Below are 19517 nucleotides of genomic sequence, written 5' to 3'. Positions count from 1 at the left end.
GTGTGTGCATGTGTTTTCTCTTCTTGTCTCTCCTTCACATTAAAAAAAGTGTTTAAAAATAAAATCTAAAGCGGTCCGTCTCTCCGTCAGGTTTGGCATGGACTGTCAAACGGTGGAGTCGAGCGCCGACACCGTTGTGCCCGCATACAGCGAGACTCGCCATCACTGCATCTTCCAGTCGGACCTGCTGCTGTTCAGCTGCGCCGGCGCCCACTCGACACTGCAGCGCATCTGTCCCTGCCGTGACTACATGAAGGGCCAGGTGGCGCTGTGCAAAGACTGCCTATAGCAGCAGCACCCAGGCTGACAGAGGGTCAGGAATCAGATGGGATTGCGGTGATCGGGGAGGGGGCGGTGGTGGGCGGATGTACAGCAGCTTCAAGGAGTGTGCTTGAGGGAGACGCACATTCCCGAGCAGTCATGCAGCTATCAAACACACAAACCAGACTCCTTTGTGACAACAACAGGACAAAAAGAACAATCACAGGACTGAGCTCGCTCTTCATATTTATTGTTTTCCTCCGGTAGCTGGAGGAGGAGCACTCCTGCAGCTGACCGGAGCATCTGCCAACTCTCACCTTCATCAGCAGGTGGCGCTATGAGGCCTGGAAGTGGCGTGGATTTACTTGAATCAACAAAGGGAGTCGTACGAAGTCGCAGCAGATGAGGTGGACTGCACATATCGGTGACCCTCCACCCCTCCACTCCACCCTTCCGTCCATCTCACCCCTGCTCTAATCTGAAACTGTTATTTTTAGGTAGGTTTGCACTGGACCGGCACCGCTGAAGGCCCACATCCCCCAGCATACACACACACACACACACACATAGAAACACACACAAACACAGTGGGCTGTAATCAGATTTACACTGTAACCAACCCATTCATCTCTTGACTAGATTGGACAAGTAAAAGTAGAAATCTAGATTTTTATCCTGGCAGTTTCGATCGTTTCCTGACGCATCCTCACCAGACTCCGTGATCTTCATCCCCACCCTTAAAAGAGAGGAAATTCAAGACTGTCGTGTTCGGTTTTCATACATTTAAGTTGCACACGTGTTTTAAAACGTTGTAAAGATGAGGGACTGTGTGTGTCTGTGAGTGTTTCTGCAAAAGGCCAGTAGAGAATTGTAATTTTTTTTTGTTTGTCTGCCTGTTTTAAGCACACCATCCGGCACTAGGCATGCACCAAAATGACATCGCTCGTTCTCTGTGTTGTGACGTCGAGTCGTAGACGATAGCCGTCATCAGTAGCAGCGGTAACACCTTGCAGCAAAAGGCTGGGAAGCCTTACTGTCAACACGTTGTTCCGAAGACTCGTAGAGAAACACAAAATCCTTACTTACAGAGATGTTCGTCCATGTCTTTGTGTAGTAAACTGTTTTTAAAAAAAGACTAAGAAAAAAAAAAAGACAAAACACAGATTCACACTCGTCTCCCATCTTCCACACGACCGCTGTAAATCCTTTGCAGCATACTGTACGCACCACAGACATGTCAACAAAGAGCTCCGCGGCGGGCGCTACGCCTTGCATCTCCTCCTTTTCTTTGGATAATCGTTAGGATCTTAATTTGCCTGTTTATTTGCTAAAAAAATATAAATAAGGAAAAAAAGATGAGATTTGTATTTCTTGTGGTGAATGGAAAAAATGCACTAAGTTAATCAGAGGTTTAACATGATATTAGTAACACTGTATATTGTTCATATGAGTTTTAAAGGTTTTCTTTTGTATTTATTTTGTATACAGATCTTTATCGCTGTGTTCGGCTGGAAATCTTTTTCTTTTTTTATTTATAGGATGGGTGTCTTTTCTTTTGTTTCCCTTTTTATTGACTTTTATTTATGGAGGGTAATTTAAATGTAATTAAAAAAAGCATATTTGTCTCTAGGTGTATGAATAAAGAGAAGGAGACTTTGTCTTCTGCTGTCCTGCTTTCAGCTGTGATATGAGACCAAAAAAAGCAAGAAAAATAAAATATTGGAGCATTTTTATTTTGCACCAGAATTTGGTCTCAAATGGATTTACGTACCTAAGCCAGGCCTGTGTCTGTCTGGCTGGCTGCTTTGTGATCATTCTAGAAAGTATAGTATAGAAAATATCTTATCAAATGTTTGATTATTTATTCCTTAAAGAGCTTAAATGACACAAAGATTGGTTTAAACTTTCCAGTCTAAACGTAACTCTCATCGCGCTCTCTGTAAGGCAGACAGTAGTGGACAAACATGCTTGTTTTGTGGGGAAATGAGCCTCGTACACTTTGTGCTTTGCTTTCATTTCACTGTTGTTTCTGTTTGCACATGTTTCAGTTCAGCCTGAATGGCGCCTTTTTCTTCTTCTTTTTTCTTACCCTGTTAAGCAGGTCACCGATCTGCCGCCAAGTTAAGTGTTTCAAAAAACATGACGTGCCTTTTTGTGGTTTAACTTCAGTTCTGCTTTTGTTTGACGACTGTTGGTGAGCTATTTGTGGCAGGGTGACGTTACTCTGTTATACATGTTTACTTCTGCAACATCAGAGTCAGGTTGGGTTTTTTTGTTTGTTTTTTGATTTATATTCATTTTAAGAAATTTAAATTGGCTGTCCACATCTTAAGATTGTTTTGATGAAGATATTTGGGAAAGTGATAAAACTGATAGGCTCTTTGTTTTTCAGAACTAAAGTCAAAAAGAAAGAAAGCAGTGTCAGCTCATCATGTTTACCAGTCAAGCTCTGCAGTGGATTCACATGTGTGATAGTAATGCGATTAACCAGTTGAGTAGTCAGTAATAAGAGGAATCAGATGATCACAGCACATGTAGAATAAATGGGATGTCTGATTTTGAATGCCTTAAACTGATTACTCATAGTTGTCTGGTCCTTTCTAAACGTGACCTGCAGCACATGTGATGGATACACAAGTGGCTTCAAGCTTGAAGAAAGAAAGAAAAAAAGAGTGGTTTTTAAACTTTCACGAAAAGCATCTGGTGGTGCTTCAAAACAAATCCCATTAAAAAAAACCAAAACCAACAGTGCATTAGTGCAAATCGCTAGTTTCCACATTGGTTCCTGTTAAAAATGTAAAACTGGAGTCCAGTAATCAGTTTCAGGGGCATACATTTAAAAGGGGGCATACCTACAGTTTGATCAGTGAATTGTGAAACGTCACAGCATGTGCTGTTCTACAATAAATAATGAAGCAATAATCAGCTGCCTCTCCAGTGACTCTGTCATCGAGCAGACGACTCAGTTTGTGTCAAACCACAGCTGGTACTTCTTTACTTCTACTTGAAATGAAAGTCCAAGAGGAGTTAGAGTACATCTGACTGAGTCAAGAAGCAGCTGACCATTATCGAGCCTGCTAGGAAAGACGAGCCAGGAGCCATTTGTCATGCTTGCCCATGGGGGGGCCGTGCTTGCCCATGGGGGGCCGTGCTTGCCCATGGGGGGCCGTGCTTGCCCATGGGAAGTTGTTGGGGTTCTCTGTGTTGTAGCACCTTGAGGTCACTGTTGTTGTGATTTGGTTATATAACTGAAACTGAATTGAAGTAACTTTCAGAATAAAAGATTGTCAGCTAATAGATCAGCCTGGATGGTGACATTTTGGGTTTTTTTAGAATTCAAAAAGAAAATCAGGGCTGTAAGTGAAGCCTTGTATTTTAGTAGCACTGAATATGTCAATGTTTAGACCAGTGTGATCACACACATCGTTTAAATCAACCATGCACCCGTGGTTCTTCATCTTTAATGCACATTTAAACGGCGTCAAAATAGTCTCACTAGTATCTCCAGGACCACATTTCACACTTGATGACAAGTGCACACAAGCACTGAGTGACTCACAGGATGATTACTGGACTGTAGCGCTTAGCAGCCATTCTTAAAACATGAGGACAGAGTAGCAGATGGGACTGAGTCAAACTAAACGGCACATGCATAAGAGAGTTGCTGGAGCAAACTGTTCATTGATGGTTTTGGTCTTTTTATGGAACTTGGTCATGATTTATTTTTTTATTTTTTAAAGGTAGAATATCACCAGCGTTTAAAGCTCGTACATATCCAAGGTGGGAATGCTTGAGTTCGTGCTAAACCAACAGTGATACCCAGCACGATTCCTTTTTCAGCGAATAAGCAAATATTTTGAACCCTTCACAGTCGCTTCTTAATAACCATGACTCTGAGGCCTGCTTAAGTGATTAGCTAAACCCCTTCTGCTGCAGCCAGAGCCTTATTTCTTTTCTGTTAGCTGGGCTTGTTCAGAGCACATCTTTGATCAGATCATAGGATGTTTGGTTTCTGGAGGAATCTGCTCAGAGCGCCAAGCCATCAGCAAAGTTTGGACAGAATAAATCAGCGTATCTCATCTGTTTTGACCTCAGCATTGAATGTCTCCATTGTATGAACTCTGCTACACACACACCAACATGGATGAAGATTTGTTTTGCTCTCAGTTAAAAGTCAGAAACCCCAGGACAGCAGTGAAAAGTGGTAACACAATGGTTTTGTTTTCACTGTTCTTGACGAGTAAGAGGGATACAACTTTATTTTTAAATAAACCTTTTTTCTGTGACAAATGGCTCAGACTCTGGTTTTACATTACAGCTATACAGATTATTTACACGAGCAAAGAAGTGTACAGTCAGCAGGCTGAGGAGCGCCTCAAACTCTGTGTCACAGAGTTTAAGAAAACCGAGCTGATATGAAGTTAAATGTGTCTCTCGGTGTTTACGACATGTCCAAGACAGGAAATTAGTGATTACAAGCTGTTTGTATTTTTGTTGTGATCTTTTCTTAATATTATGGCCTTCCAAAATAATTTTCTGTTATCTGCATGTTTTGTTTCTCACACCGATTTTAGGCACACATGTATCTCCACAAGCTCAGGAACAGAATCGATCCCTTACTTGTATTTAAATAAATAAAACCAAACAGCACAGTCACAGATTTTTCATAAAAACTAGTATCACAGCACAGCATGTACATTCAGTTACGGTCACAGCAGCAAGCACAGACTGAGGAAAATGTGGGAGATATGAAAACTAACAAAGAAAAACCCTGATCAAGTTGCACAAACACCTTAAAAATTAAGGCTTTGGGATAGAGAGGAGCTCTATTGTACAAAGGAAGTCCTTCAATACGACGATGAGGAGGAGGAGGAGGAGGAGGAGGACAGCTAGAAAGTGAAAGCTTCTTTAAATTAAAACCAAAAAGGACTTTGCCTGAAAATGTAGCTGCGACCCTTCTAAATGGCCCAAAACCAAACAGCAGCTTCACATATGAGAGGAAACGCGTTGACTCCTGATAAACAGCGACTCACTTAATGTCCACAATCATCACTGCATTGAATTTCATTAAAATATTTCCCTGTTGGGGCGTCGCCATTGACCCAAAACCGTATGGCAGCCTCTACAGTGTATGTCTGTAGTACTGTGAGCTCTGAGTGCAGGACAGACACTGTTTTCATTTCACCAGCCAGTAGGTAACAAACACATGTGTAAAGGTGGTAACAAGGAGAGCTGCTACAAAGGCCCTAACTGACCCCAGTAACTACTCCCAGTCCTGCTCCTCATTTTCACTGGTGCTGGAGACCTCCTCTTAAACACAGGAAACACGTGAACCCACCGGCTGCTGTCCAAAGTTCAGCACCTCAAACTCACAGAGAGCAGCAACCCGTCAGATCCATTTAGGGTGAATGCAAACAAACAGGGAACAGAAGCTGTTGATCTTCCAGCGTACACGAAACAAAACCCACTTGAGTCTGTGATTAATAGACTAATAATCCAGCTGCTTTTGTGTCAGAGGAGGTGGTTGCACCAACTACGATAACATTAAAGAAGTCTCCAAAGGAAGCACATACAGGAGAATCAGACAGATTATAATTGTTACTTCAATAAATTCATTTTGTAAGTTTATTCTTTCAGCCACGCTCTATTTATGGTTAAGGATAAATATAAAAAGCAGAATACAAATGTAGACTTTGTGTATGTGCTGATTTTAGAATCTTATATAAATCCTTAGAGCTCAATAAAACTGAAAAATCAACAACTAAAGTTCTGTCTACTAATCTACATTAATTACTGACGTCCTTCAGGAAAACACAAAGACTTTAGATGCTCTTTAAAGACTTTTCCATTACTGTCCATGCACTGCAGTCCCAGGGATGCTCCAGGAATGGTGACGCTATTTTCCAGCCAATTGTCAGGGAGTAGTGATTTCATACTTGCAGCTCCAGAGCACGTTAGGTCTGCAGCATTAGTTATCCCAGTAAGAAGTAAACCACCTTCGTAATACAGAAAAGTCAGGTTAACCCTGGAGTTACCTGGATAAACTCAAACCTGAACCAGCTCAACCTCTGATTCTTTTAAAGAACTTCACAGTTTCTAAGATTTGCTCCTCCAGCAGCAGTAACCTCACGTGTCTAAAGGTCTAGTCTGTTTGTAACACGCACATTTGACAAATACTGAGATTCATTGTCCACGTGTACACTGATGTCTGTTTGTGTGTGTTTTTATATACCTGCCCACATTAACGTGCAAAAACACAACTGTGGCCCAAACCAACAGAACTCCTACTTCATGCACAGGTCGGCTCGTCAGAGCGCTGACACGACAATGTTACAAACATAAGAGCAGAGAGCATGCATGAACTGAACCCAGGAGGAAAAATCCAGACAAGTTTGGTTCATGTTCTCTCAGGTTTTCCGATCTTATAATGCTCGACTTTGTGACGTATCTGAAGAATCCATCCAATTACCCCTGACAGTTAAAAACCTGCACACTGCGCTACAATCACCTTCTGATTACATGTTCCTGAAAATCTCTCTGCAGCTTTTGGACCAGCACCTGTTAACAGACAAACTGAAACAGATCACTTCCCTGGCAGAGGTAAGAACTCAGCTCTTGCTGCCCACTCATAAAAACAGCACAGTTTGTGAACAGCTTCTGTCTGGAACTCTTTCATAGTCTTCAGCTCCTAAAACTGCATCAGGGTAAAGAACAAGCTGAGCTTACTGATACCTGTGTACGTGTGGGGCCTTTAGCTTCAGCCATAAATCTGTTTTTGTGTCACTGGTCAGTATGAAAGCTGTATCTGCATTGAGTTCAGTGCCAAAAGTGTGGAAGCATTTAGTGTGACGGTCATTTTCTTTGACCTTTACATGCGTCTCATGTGGGGAATTTTGTCTCAGGGTCAGGCTTCAAACACTCAGCTACAGTTGGTGGTCACAAGTTTATGTAGATTTACACAAGTTGGGCTGGTCTCTCGGAGGCATTTCTAAACAACTTCAGACGGCAAGATCATCGGTTCAAAGAATCGTAGTTATTCACGTAGTTATTCAGACGTGTCACCACTTTTCCAAGGTCTGGAAGAAAACCCCAACTCTTACCCTCGGGAAAGAGGAAATTGGTTGAGATGTTAAGGATCACTGAAACAAGAAAGAACCTCCTGGTAAAAAAGTCGACACCTTCAAGCACAAGTGAAATGTGTGACTGCCAACATGGACGAGCCAAATACCTCCTGGAGGAATATTTTATGGTCAGAGAGACACAGATTGAGCTGTTTGGCCACAATGACAAGACGTATGTTTGGAGGAGTAAAGGTGAAGCTTTCAAACCGAAGAACACTGTACCCACCGTCAACCATGGTGGTGGTAACATCATGCTCTCAGGCTGTTTTACTGGGATACACGTGCACTGCACAAAGCGGATAAAATAATAGTGTAAATTCAAATTCTGCGGCTCGAGGTGCAACTTGCACATATTTGATCCTCTGTAGACTTTTGACCCCGCGTGGAGTAAAGAAAATCTGAAATATACTGAAACCTCTGCAGCCTGTTCTTGTTTTTGTTTTTGAATTATTGCACATGTATCCTGAACAATCATTCCACCCTAGTTCAAAATGCCAAATTACCATGACAGACCCATGATGACTGTGTGTAAACTTCTGAGCACAACTGCATATTAGATAACCGTTCTCATGTAATGACCTACATTTTGTAGTCCTTTCTTTTGGTCAGTAGATGGCGCGAGTTAATTGTATAAATGCTTTTCCTGGGAGGCAGCGCAGCCGTTTTGTTTTCCTTCTGTTAGAGTTACAGTGGAAAAGGGTCAGATCCCGACTCTCAGTGCCAAGAAAGATTATTTTTTTGCTCCAGGATTGTAAGCTGGCACTAAAAGGACGTTGCTGCAGCAGTCTGGATAAATATTATAAACGGCTAATCACACGTCACTGAGCCTGTCATGTGTGTGCTTATGTACCTGCTCCTTGTGCCAAATGGACTTTTTATTGATATTTATCTTCTCTCTAGTCATAAAAAGGTAAACACCATTAATACTCCACCGCTACATCAGCTGCATCAATCACTCTGACCTGCTGTGCTGCAAAGCTTTATAGCACAGCTGAGCAAAGGCCTCGTGGAACCATGGGAAAAAACAAGCTGCTCTGTCGTGACGGGGTGATGACATGTAACTGAGGTATTGAACATCCGTAACACTGCAGTCTGAGCTGTGTACAACTTTTGAAAAATTACATTAACCCCCTCCCCCACAGTCTTATCTCTGTTACCTTCTTTAAATATGGATGAAATAAACATGAAAAAGCAGACTGTGCCTTTGACTTCTGAAAAACAGGTGAACATTTCATATGTACATTAAACTGTAAAACATTAAAAATATGCCACTGACGCCATCTTCCACTCCAGCTCTGAATGGGAGAACTGCACAGACAGCGACGCCTTCGCTGGCACCGCGAGGACTGATTGTGATTGTCTGTGGAGGGCCTCTACAGTCCCCATCCTGCCAGTCACTCCCAAACCCGCCCTCTGTGATCCGTCACTCAAAGCGCTCGTAGTTCCTGGTTTGTCGGACGCGGGGGACCATGTCCAGGAGCAGTCTGCGGCACAGAAAAAAAACAGGCAAAGAGATCAACCTCTGATCCACCTAATGATACATCTGAGCATCTCGGCTCAATATTGCACTTAAACATTAAGGTCGCTTTGGGGGATTTGAAAATGGAGATGACAGCAACCTTCAGACCCCTACCAGCTGTTAGAATACAAATTTTCTAGCCTCGAGATTTCAACCTTTGAAGGTGTCACTATTTTATTTTTTCATCATTCCCGTGTACAAAATATAACTTGCAATGCTTTTATATGAATCCAGTGACAAAACTGCACACACTGAAATTGGTTTTCCACACAGAACTAACACAGTGTAATTACACCAAATCACTTTGTAAGCTTTGGTTTTATGAATACTGACTCCAGATGGAGGTATTCTGACTTCATTGTGCTTTTATTATCTTAAAACACCACAGAGTATTTATTCGGGTAGTTAGTTTATACCATTTCCTCACTAAATGTCCAAACCAATGCTCTGCAAGCTGCTTTGCAACCCACCTCCACCCCAGCTCCTCTATTCATTCTGTGGATATGTTCTGCTGCAATATCAACAATTATCTCATGACACCAAATAAAAGGTACGCCATTTTTTTTTACCAAGTACTAGCCACTTACCTAACTCCATAGGCGAGGATGATCAGACCTATCAGGACACCTATTGTTCCATCCAGGTACCACACCTTGGGCTCGTTCTTGTAGACTTCAGCACTGATCAGGATGGAGAAGCCCATGATCCCCCCCAGCAGTGAGTTGAATCCTGGAAAGAGACGACAAATGTCAGTCAAAGTCGGCTTTGAGGGTTCAGAGGTCAGCTCCCAGAAACCTGCTAGTGTCACTGTGATATTCACCACTGTTTTCACCAAGAACCCAGTAGTGTGACAGATGTTTAAGCTGGCTCCATGCACCTGTAATCTCATCAACTATGAGGCAACTTTAGGAAACCAATTGGAGCTGACAGACATGTCAGAGTGACAAACCCATGATTTTTACGATTGTGATGGCATCACTACGGAAAGCTGAGAAAGTTTACAAGTTCTAAAAAGCTATGATCTCTCTGCACGTGCACACCTACCATCAGTGAGGAGAGCTCGGCTTGTCAGTACTTTGCCGAGCATGAACTTGATTACAGCCAATATGATGCACATCAAACCGCTGACAATGGACACGCTGAACAGGAAATCGTCCTGTGAGAAACAAAAACAACAGACCAAGAGTGGGATTCAATCTCCTTGTTAAAAGTCCAGCATTGGTTCAAAACACTTCAAGACTTGTTTTAGACAGTGATTACTATCAGCTCACAACAGGAAATTTTACCAAACAGCAACTTGTACAGGGTTGAATGTTTTTTGTTTTTTTTTTGGAAGTGACATCAGAAACAGCAGCATGTGACATCATGTGATGGCGGAGCTTCAGTTCATCCTTTGTCATCCTTTTTTTTTTTTTTTTTTTTTTAGGACAGGGGGAAAGAATGAAAGAAAGAGGGGGAGAGAAAGAAAGAAAACCAAAGGGGAGAAGAGACGGTGAGAAGGGGGGGAAGAGATAAAAAAAAAAAAAAAAAAAAAACTCCTGGGTCACCTGTATGGAGAGAAAGAAAAACAAAAAAAAACAGGGGAGACAGCAAACAACAAAGAGCATCATAATAATAGAAAAAAAAAAAGCACCATCACAATAAACTAGCTAGTCATAGATATCAATAGTTACTAAATAATAAACGATATTGTGCAGCACGCAAGATAGACAGCGCACAGTGTGCTTTGAGGCAGCAGCCAAGAAAGCTGTAGTCCGCATCTGTGAATACCCATGTGTACACCTGTGTGCATACCTGTGTGGATCAGCATGCTTGCATTCCAAAGGTTTCTCCATGTAATGATCTGCTAGAGAGTGTGGGGAGCCACAGCCCTGTCCTCTATGGTATCAAGCAGGTATGGAGGAGATCAAAATTCCAGACATCCAGAGGCCCCCAGAACACAAGAGACCAAGGAAGACCCACAGAGGGGCAGCCGCGCCACTGTCCCAGTAAGAGCTGAGGAGAGTCCCAGATGAGGGCTCATTCAGCAGCCGCGGAGCAGAAGCCAGGGGGAGTTGCAGTGACGCGCCCGTGAGCTCCGCCGGCAGCCAGCTGTGCCTGAGTGACCGAGCCCCAGGCCGAGAGGCCGGGGGCACCCCACCTCCGAGGTGGCCCGAGTTAGCCCCAATAAGCGGCCGCCAAGGAGTGAGCCGGTGTGTACCCGGACACCCACCCCCAGATACAAAGAACCACCAACGCACCGATACCTGAGGGAGTCCGCCACCGGCAGGGGAAGTGGTGGTGGGTGGAGATAGGCCTCCAAACCTTGGAGGGCCCGAGATGTCCCCAGAGAGGTGGCGTCTGATACCCAACCTGACATATAGACACAGACATACAGGCACACACAGACACAAACATCCATTCCCACCCTCATGCTCTCATATGCACTTACTCCACACTCAACCGACGTGGAGACAGACATAAAGGGACGCTGTACACACGATCACACTCCCCAAGCGTACTCTACTAACCGGGTCTAGGTACCCTTGCCCCTGGAGGGGGGAACTGCACCCAGACCCAGGTGGTGTTACCCTTTTCCCTGCGGTGGGGAGAGGCAGACCGCCCCGACTCCGCAGCAGCAGGGAGGCCCCAGACCGCAGTCGGACGGCCCACTCCTCCTAGCCCCCCCACTCCAGTAGGCCGCAGAGAATGGGGGTGAGAGAAGACTCCAAACCTCCCTCCACCCGCTCATTGTAGTGTTGATGCATGTGTGTTCTAAGGTGCAATTAAAACCCAGGAGGGCATGGAGCTACCTGCCAGAGAGCAGCAGGTAAGCGCATAGTCCCTCCTGCTAGCCCTCAATGTCTACATGTATTTAAAATTGAGAGGTGGGCAACGACACCAGGGGTGAGGTGTACACCCTGATGGTAACTTGGACTCCGTGTATCGTGCCCACCCCCAAGATCCTATATGTATGTGTAATGAGGGTGTGAGTAATGTGAATGTCTAAGTTGTGGGATAAAATTGAGGCAGAGGCAGCCAGAAGGGGACAGAGGGGGGGGGGGGGTAGCCTCCTCTGCATCCTGGTGACATACCCCTACTCCAAGGCCCTGCATGTGTGGGTGGTTGTGGTGGAGCAGGAGGAGGGAGGCAGCTGGAGATGGGGAGGGAAGGAAGGGAGGGGCAGGTGACCCCTCCCTGGGGCCAGCTCCCCCGCTGACCCCAGTAGGCACTCCCACACTCCGCGACCCGGGTTGAATGTTTTTAGACAAAGTTAGCTGCTAGCATTGCTAGCATTAGCTGATTACTTAGGAGTCCACCATCTGGTCTTCCTAGAGCACATTCTAGGTCAATAAAAATAAAAAATAAAAACTACCCACCCACCCACACAGGAGCAACAGGCAAAAGTCTAGCATTGATACTTTATAATGTAAAGGTCACAAAACCAATGGCTATGTCCATCCTTTATATACAGTCTATGGCCTTGACTGCTGAGGTTTCTTTTACTACTCAGTGAGTCAGCTCATGCAAGGTAATATCTGTATTTATAGACACAACCAGTACTTCACTGTGTACCAAACCCTATCTATCAGACTTTTCGTTCAAATTCAAAGACAAGGTCTCTTTTCAATACACCTACAATCACAAGGCAGCACACAGCTCGGGACTGTAGCTGTCTTTTAGCAAACTTAACCTTCCAATCCCTACAGGTTATTCAGAAAAGCAACATTTTAGCACAACGTCACATTTACCAAGCTCACCAACACTGTGAGTCTAATAACAACTACATCAGTAACAAGTTTTTTCACACTGAACTGATGAATCCAGCTGCTCTGCCTCCTTGTCAAAACAGCACAGACACTATCTCTGACAACCCTGACACCCCCACAATCATCACCACCTCCCCTCAGTATCGTTTACCTCCAGTAATGGTCCAACAATATTCTCCACTGCTCCCCGTAGCTCTTATGTAATTGCTCTTCCTGATAAGTCTTTTTTTTATTAGTGTTGGGCCACAGATTCGCTTCCTGCGCTTTATCCGTTTGGTTTTCAACAATTTAAACATGACTTTGTTGTTACATGTTTAAATTGTTAGCTTCTGTGAAGCACTTTGTGATTTTTATCTTGAAAGGTGCTATATAAATAAAATTTTACTTACTTTTACTTACTTACATCTGTTTTGAGGGCCACATCACTAAATGCCTGAGATGTAAATGCACAGAGGACGGCTGGAGGAGGAGAGATGGATTAGAGAAGAGAAAGCGAGCTGCAGAGCACTCAGAGCCTCTGCAGCAACATTAATATTGTACTATGGCCTCGGAGCCATGAAAAGCTACTTTGGCAAGCTCGCGCACATCAAAGAGGAGATGGAAAGAAAACCTCAGCGTGCTGCATAGACCTGAGTCAATGCTGTGACTCAGGTTTGAAACTAAAATTTTAATTGTTTATCTACAAAGCATTGACCATTCTTCAGCAACAGGAAACGTATTCAAACCAGACATAGCTCATTTTGGTTCATTAGACATCCTCATAAGGTGAGTTACTTTTAAAAGAAATGCTTTTTAATGTGAACTTTTAACAACAATTCTTAAAGTCTTTCAAAGCAAAAAATAAGCCTGGCTGCAGGCTGTAAAAAAACAAACAAAAAAGGCGCTACACACAGGCTGTAAGTCAACGATGGACATAGCCACTGTGCCTTCAGCCAATTGTTAGCAAAGTCCTGTTGTGAAGCTTTGAACCGAGTGTTTTAACCATCGCCGTCCAGGTGCTTTGAAACGGTGTGGTGGGTGAGGTGCAGACATGACTGCGAAACCTTGTCAGTCACAAGGTAAGCCCACCCTAAAGCAGTGTTAAATTAACTGACCAATTATTTTTTTCTCTCAACAACCTTTTTTTCCTGACAAAAACGAGACGATAATTTAGTAAAAAACAAACAAAACAAAACTAACCCACAAGGACAAAAACTACAAACTATTAAACGTATCCATATTTTTGTCAGTGAATAAAAACTAGATAAAAACGTTCTGGAGAGACGAGATCAGAACTTAGTTGTGTAGAAAGGCGGGAAGAGTTTGGAAGTGATCCAATCACAAGTAATCTTGTGCAGCAAGGTCAGATGTGCACACTTGAACTGCCTCCAGGATACAGTACAACTAGCTCCCGTGCTCCCTTTATCTCATGAAAATTCGACAAAATGTCAAAGTTTGGGAGGAAAAGAGGAGCAAACGACACATGGATACATTTCACATTTGACGTCAAGGAAGAGACACTTCTGACCCTAACCGATGCCCGCCCCTCCCTGAGCCTGGTTCTGCTGGAGGTTTCTTCCTGTTAAAAGGGAGTTTTTCCTTCCCACTGTTGCCAAAGTGCTTGCTCACAGGGGTCATATGATTGTTTTTCTCTGTATGTATTATTGTAGGGTCTACCTTACAATATAAAGTATAAATAAAATTGAATTGAATTAAAAACCAATTCAATTGGTTTTATATTGTAGTCAGCTACAATATAAAATGTAGCTGATTACATTTTATGTTTTAGTCAACTAAAACTAGACTAAAAAAATGTTTAGATGCCTCAAGTATGACTAAAATGAAATGACATTTTATTTACAAGTCTAGGACTTTTGACTAAAATCAGAAGCTACTTCCATCTTTTATATAGTCTATGACAGTGCATTATATCTATCACTGCAATAAAAAACACACATTTAGGTATAGATGTAGCTAGGGTCAAGAGCTGAGAAGAGTGAATGTACTAACAGAGGCACACACTGTCGATCATTTATTTGGTTATTTTGGAAAGTTTTGTTTCCAGTCAGCTGAAATGAAGGATTGCATGCTGCGACTCACTCTGTTATCACAGGGAATCCCCCAGTGACCTTATAATCAATTTTCCCATGACTGTTGCAGGCTGGCATTTTGACCAATGGCAGAGGGAACCACACACACACACACACACACACACACACACACACACACACACACACACACACACACACACACACACACACACACACACACACACACACACACACACACACACACACACACACACAGAGAGAGAAAAGCCTCTGCCCATAATATGAATGCAGCAGTTGACATTTGCGTGTAACTACTATAGATCTCTGTGCAGAATCTGCCAGCCTGCACCTCTGAGGCTCAATGTCAGCATGTAGCTTGTCATAAAACTACAACTAAATTTGTGTGTGGATTAAAACAAACACGATAGAAAGTGTTAATATTCAGCTGATGAACAATTAGATTTTTATTGGGTGCCAAATCTGACTGCACTGGTTGCTTTTGCTTTTAACTTCGTAACTAAGGCAGTTTGTCTTTGTGCTGTATTTAAACGTCATTCTGTGGCCTTGCAAAGGATTACATAAACCTCAAGAATGTAAGACTCTCTCAGCTGTCAGAGGTCAGAATTAATTTGCAATATGAAAAGCCCTGCTGGGAGTTAAAAGGTTTTCACAGAATCTGTGTCATGCAGAGAATGGTTTGTTTTTGGATGCTAACTGACATTAATTGGGCACAAAGGACCTGCAGAGCAGGAACAGTCAGGTGTCAAACCAAACATCCTCCTCCACACACCTCACACCTCCCACTCTGTCCAACCCTGGCGTACCTGAGCAGCTGCTTTCCTTATTAACATTTTCTAGAGAGGAAGGAAGTGAAAATAAATCTTATTTTTTCAACACTGGCACAAGGTGGGAGGCTGCGAGGCACAAACTTTAGACCTCCAACTGTGATGCACCAGAAGTCAGTCTGGTAGAAACCAAGTGTGCGACAGCAGAGGAGCGGGTCGACTCAGAAAAACACAATCTGTCTGTCTCGGCACTCTCACATTCTGCCTTTGTTTCCACTTTAGTGCTCGCGACAGGCCATTCTCTCCCTCGCCGCAGCCACACATGAATAGAAGGAAAACACAGTTAGGTCAATAAAGCTGTAAAGGGCTTCAAAAACGAATTGGATTTTGAGACTGAGTCAGTTGTGGAGATTATCTGAAAATCTTTCTTTTGCTCAGCAGCTGATCCAACAATGTGATTCGTCTCATTGAAAAGCATCCAGCTCAGTTAGCTTCACATGTGGAACAACAATGTGAGGAGCACACAGAGGAGTTAGTGAGTAAGTAAGCTGGTAAAGATGTCACCATGACAGGCAACCTGCATTTATGTTAACATCATATACACGCGTATACGCTCATTGACCACTATTATTAGGTACACGTGCTATATAACAAATACTGTGGTCATAAAGTTATGGATATGATCAGCAACAGCACTATGCTCAGCTGGTACTAAGAGGCCGAATGTATGCCAAGAAAATCCCCCACAACTCTACACCACCACCAGAAGTCTGAACCATTAATAAAACTCCCATTCAAATGTTGCAGTAGAAATCAAGACACATCAGCTCAGGCAACATTTGGGTCCTACGGTCTGAACTTTAGCCTCAGTTTCCTGTTCTTAGCTGACAGGAGCAGCATGCGGCTCGTCTGCTGCTCGTCCATCTGCTTCAACGTTCCATGTGCTGTGCATTCAGAGATGCTCTTCTTCATACCTTGGTTGTAACAAGAGCTTGCTTTTTCTTCTTTTTTTAGTTACTGTTGCCTTCCTGGCAGCTTAAAGCAGTCTGTCAGCGAGGCCTTTTCACCCAGAGAGCTGCTGCTCACTGGATATTTTCTCTTTTTCGCACTGTTGTCTTTAAACCTTCGCGTGGCTGCGCGGGAAAATCCGAGTAGATCTATCTGGCTCCAACAGCCACCCCACTTTCAAAGTCAACTAAATCACCTTTCATCCCCATTCTCATGCTTAGTTTGATCTTCAGCAGGTCATCTTAACCATGACTACATGTCTAAATGCACTGAGTTGCTGCCAATGTATTATCTAAATAGATATGTGTTAATGAGCACATCAACAAGTGTACCTAATGAAGTGGCTACACAGTGGCTACGGTACATAACAGCATTACACATTTTATTAATTCAGAATTTAAGAGGATGGATTAAACTCGTGTCCATAAGTTTATTCTTAATCTCTTCTACTTTTAATATTTCTTATTTATCTCATACCAGCCACGAGTTACTGCTGCGTCTGAGATCCACCACAGACAAAGCTGAATGAACATGACTTAGGCAGGAAAAAATAATAAACAGCAGCTGATGGATGATACTGACTGGCAACTAGGTGAAAACGCTATTTGCAGAAGTGTGAAAGCTTGTGAGTCTTCACACGTGAGGTTTGTGAGCGTCACTATTACACTTGGTTTACTCACACTCTCTCTCTCTCTCTCACACACACACACACACACACACACACACACACACTTACAGACAGTAATAACAGGGGGGAAAAAAATCTAATTCTGATTCTGAAATATTTTTGTGAGAATAAAGTAAAGTGACTACCAAAAGTGCACATTTAGAGTCACATTAGTCTTGAATATTTTAACCATAAAAATGATCTCACTTCAGATGCACACAGTGTGGACTGCAGTGAAATATGCTTTTTTAACATTCACTATCACCTACCTACATAAATTATTTCATGTTTGCCAAAATACACAAAACTACTTCAGCAGCATTGCACGATTCCTACATTAGAATCTGTCATCACAACATTCGTGTGTAAAAGGTGCTGAAAGGACATAAAAGAGAAAACACACGCATCTCCTCCTCCTTTCTTTAGAACAGGTATTTGTTACATTGTTACCTTGCAATTGCACAGGTGATATAGAGTAACAGGAAAGTAATACATTAATAAAGGTAAGTCTATTTTTAACCTGATCATTGGAAATAAAAGACAATCATAAATCAGAGCTGTAGACTTGGCAACACACGGTGTCCGACTGCATCGTCTACATGACCACACAGCATCTACTGCAACACTGAAGCAAAGAAAATATTTAAAACCAAACGATCTTAATACATTTTTGAGTCCCTAACATTTCATCTTCAATAGCATCTCTGTGTTCATAACACCCTCCTCTTTGTGTCTTGGTCTCATCATCCTGAGCTACCAACCAAAGATGAAAGTATGCCGTCCAATCAGATCCACTACTCAAAGATGGAGTCAGAGTCAGCCATGCTACACACGGCTTCATGCAATTAAACATCCTGCATGTTGTTTGTAAAGATATTATTAGATATGGGAGCAAAGTCAGCTGGCCTTTTCTTAGCTTCTAAATGAAATCACCGTCTCTGGCTCGCTGTCTGTATTACACCAGGGACAGCAGAGCCCTGGTCCTGGCCAGACACAGGAGCGGTTACTATCTGCCAAAGCTTTAAAAATAACTGCAAATTCCACAGAAAAATCTGATTACACACTAAACCTTTGGCAGCCTGAGTTCAGGGAGATGAACGTGGCTGTGGGTTATACAGCTGCCATGGTGTGCAGTATGTTAGTATGTTTAGGGGGTTTCCCCTGAATGTTAAATGGAGAACATTATGCATCCCATATGGAAGCCGCTTAATCCAAAGCTCTCGTCCATCTTCTGTCTGAATCCAGTTTTGACCCCTGCATCTCAGCCAGAGCCATTTCCTGCCTGCCATGTAGGAAAATCAGCATGTGGTAGTAAACTAATCTACTATTATCCTGTCTCATCCGCTGCTTTTTGTGCAATAAGTGTAACAATTAAAGCATGGTGCTCTGCAGAATTGGTCTCTTTTCACAGTCCGATTATAATCCTCACAAATCTGTCTAAAAGCAAACACAGAACAGTGTGATGGATGAATTCTTACCACTTCTGGTAGCAGTTTGGTGGCCAGATCGTGGATGGCTTTACCCATAATGCATAAGGAGGACAGGATGAAAACCACACCCAGGATAACACAAGCTCTGCAGAGGAAAGGAAAGAAGACACAGGCGATCAGTAACCAACAAACAGAGTGTTTTTAGTTTCTTCATTCTTTCTTTCTGAGCAGATCCTGATGCAACGGCCAACCCAAACAATAAAAGTGGTGCTGCATGGCTGCAGGGCTCGAGCCACGATTTCACAAACAATGAGGTATTAAATTCAAATTTCTCCAGGAGACCTCCAATCGATCATCATCATCATCATCATCATCGTTTATTTGTATAGCACTTTAAGAACACACCCGGCAGACCAAAGTGCTGAACAACACAGATCAAAACAACTACCAAATTAAAAATACCATAAAATCGATGACTCGCTTATAATTTTGACTTGCCAAAAAACCCAGAATCTAACATCTCATCTAAAGAGCTGTAGTCTGAGGACTTTGTGTGTAGTTTGCGTGTTGTTCCTGGGTGCATGTGGGCTCTCCTCTACAGTCAAAGACAGGCAGGGCTCTCTGGGTTGGCCTTGCCTCTAACTCCGTAACAGCTCAGGATTCAGTATGCCTGCAACCCTGAACTGGATAAGTGGGAAATAATGGCTGGACTGATCTCATCTAAAGACATTTTTAGCTGGAGTTTCTGTATATCAGATGGAGAAAAGTGATTTTGCAATTTTACACGGTTCATCCATTCAAGCTTCTCCTCCTCCCTGACTTTGCATGCATTCCAAGTATGAAAACGGTATCCCTGATTAGAGCCATACTACCAAATACTGGTCCTGACTAAAACTAAAGTCCAAGTATAAGTAGTAGATGTTTTTCTGAACATGGAAGCATCAACT

General features: G+C 42.9%; 2 protein-coding genes across 2 annotated transcripts in view; one reads left to right on the top strand and one right to left on the bottom strand.

The window, feature by feature from the left end:
* mgat5 (alpha-1,6-mannosylglycoprotein 6-beta-N-acetylglucosaminyltransferase) overlaps nucleotides 1–1820 on the top strand; it is an 87643-nt gene extending 85823 nt beyond the window's left edge. The window contains exon 16 of the mRNA XM_026157599.1: nucleotides 91–1820. Coding sequence (XP_026013384.1) covers nucleotides 91–289 — 199 coding nt within the window. The 3' untranslated portion in view covers nucleotides 290–1820. The remainder of the gene's footprint in view (nucleotides 1–90) is intronic.
* Nucleotides 1821–4477: 2657 nt separating this feature from the next.
* Nucleotides 4478–19517, bottom strand: part of LOC113016349 (transmembrane protein 163-like) — a 33665-nt gene continuing 18625 nt past the window's right edge. The window contains exons 5-8 of the mRNA XM_026159119.1: nucleotides 18619–18715; nucleotides 9946–10057; nucleotides 9489–9630; nucleotides 4478–8866 (exon numbers count right to left, since the gene is read on the bottom strand). Coding sequence (XP_026014904.1) covers nucleotides 8806–8866; nucleotides 9489–9630; nucleotides 9946–10057; nucleotides 18619–18715 — 412 coding nt within the window. The 3' untranslated portion in view covers nucleotides 4478–8805. The remainder of the gene's footprint in view (nucleotides 8867–9488; nucleotides 9631–9945; nucleotides 10058–18618; nucleotides 18716–19517) is intronic.

This window comes from Astatotilapia calliptera, chromosome 23 (assembly GCF_900246225.1).
Source record: "Astatotilapia calliptera chromosome 23, fAstCal1.2, whole genome shotgun sequence".
In the NCBI taxonomy this organism is placed as follows: domain Eukaryota; kingdom Metazoa; phylum Chordata; class Actinopteri; order Cichliformes; family Cichlidae; genus Astatotilapia; species Astatotilapia calliptera.
This window is presented reverse-complemented; position numbering and strand designations above follow the sequence as displayed.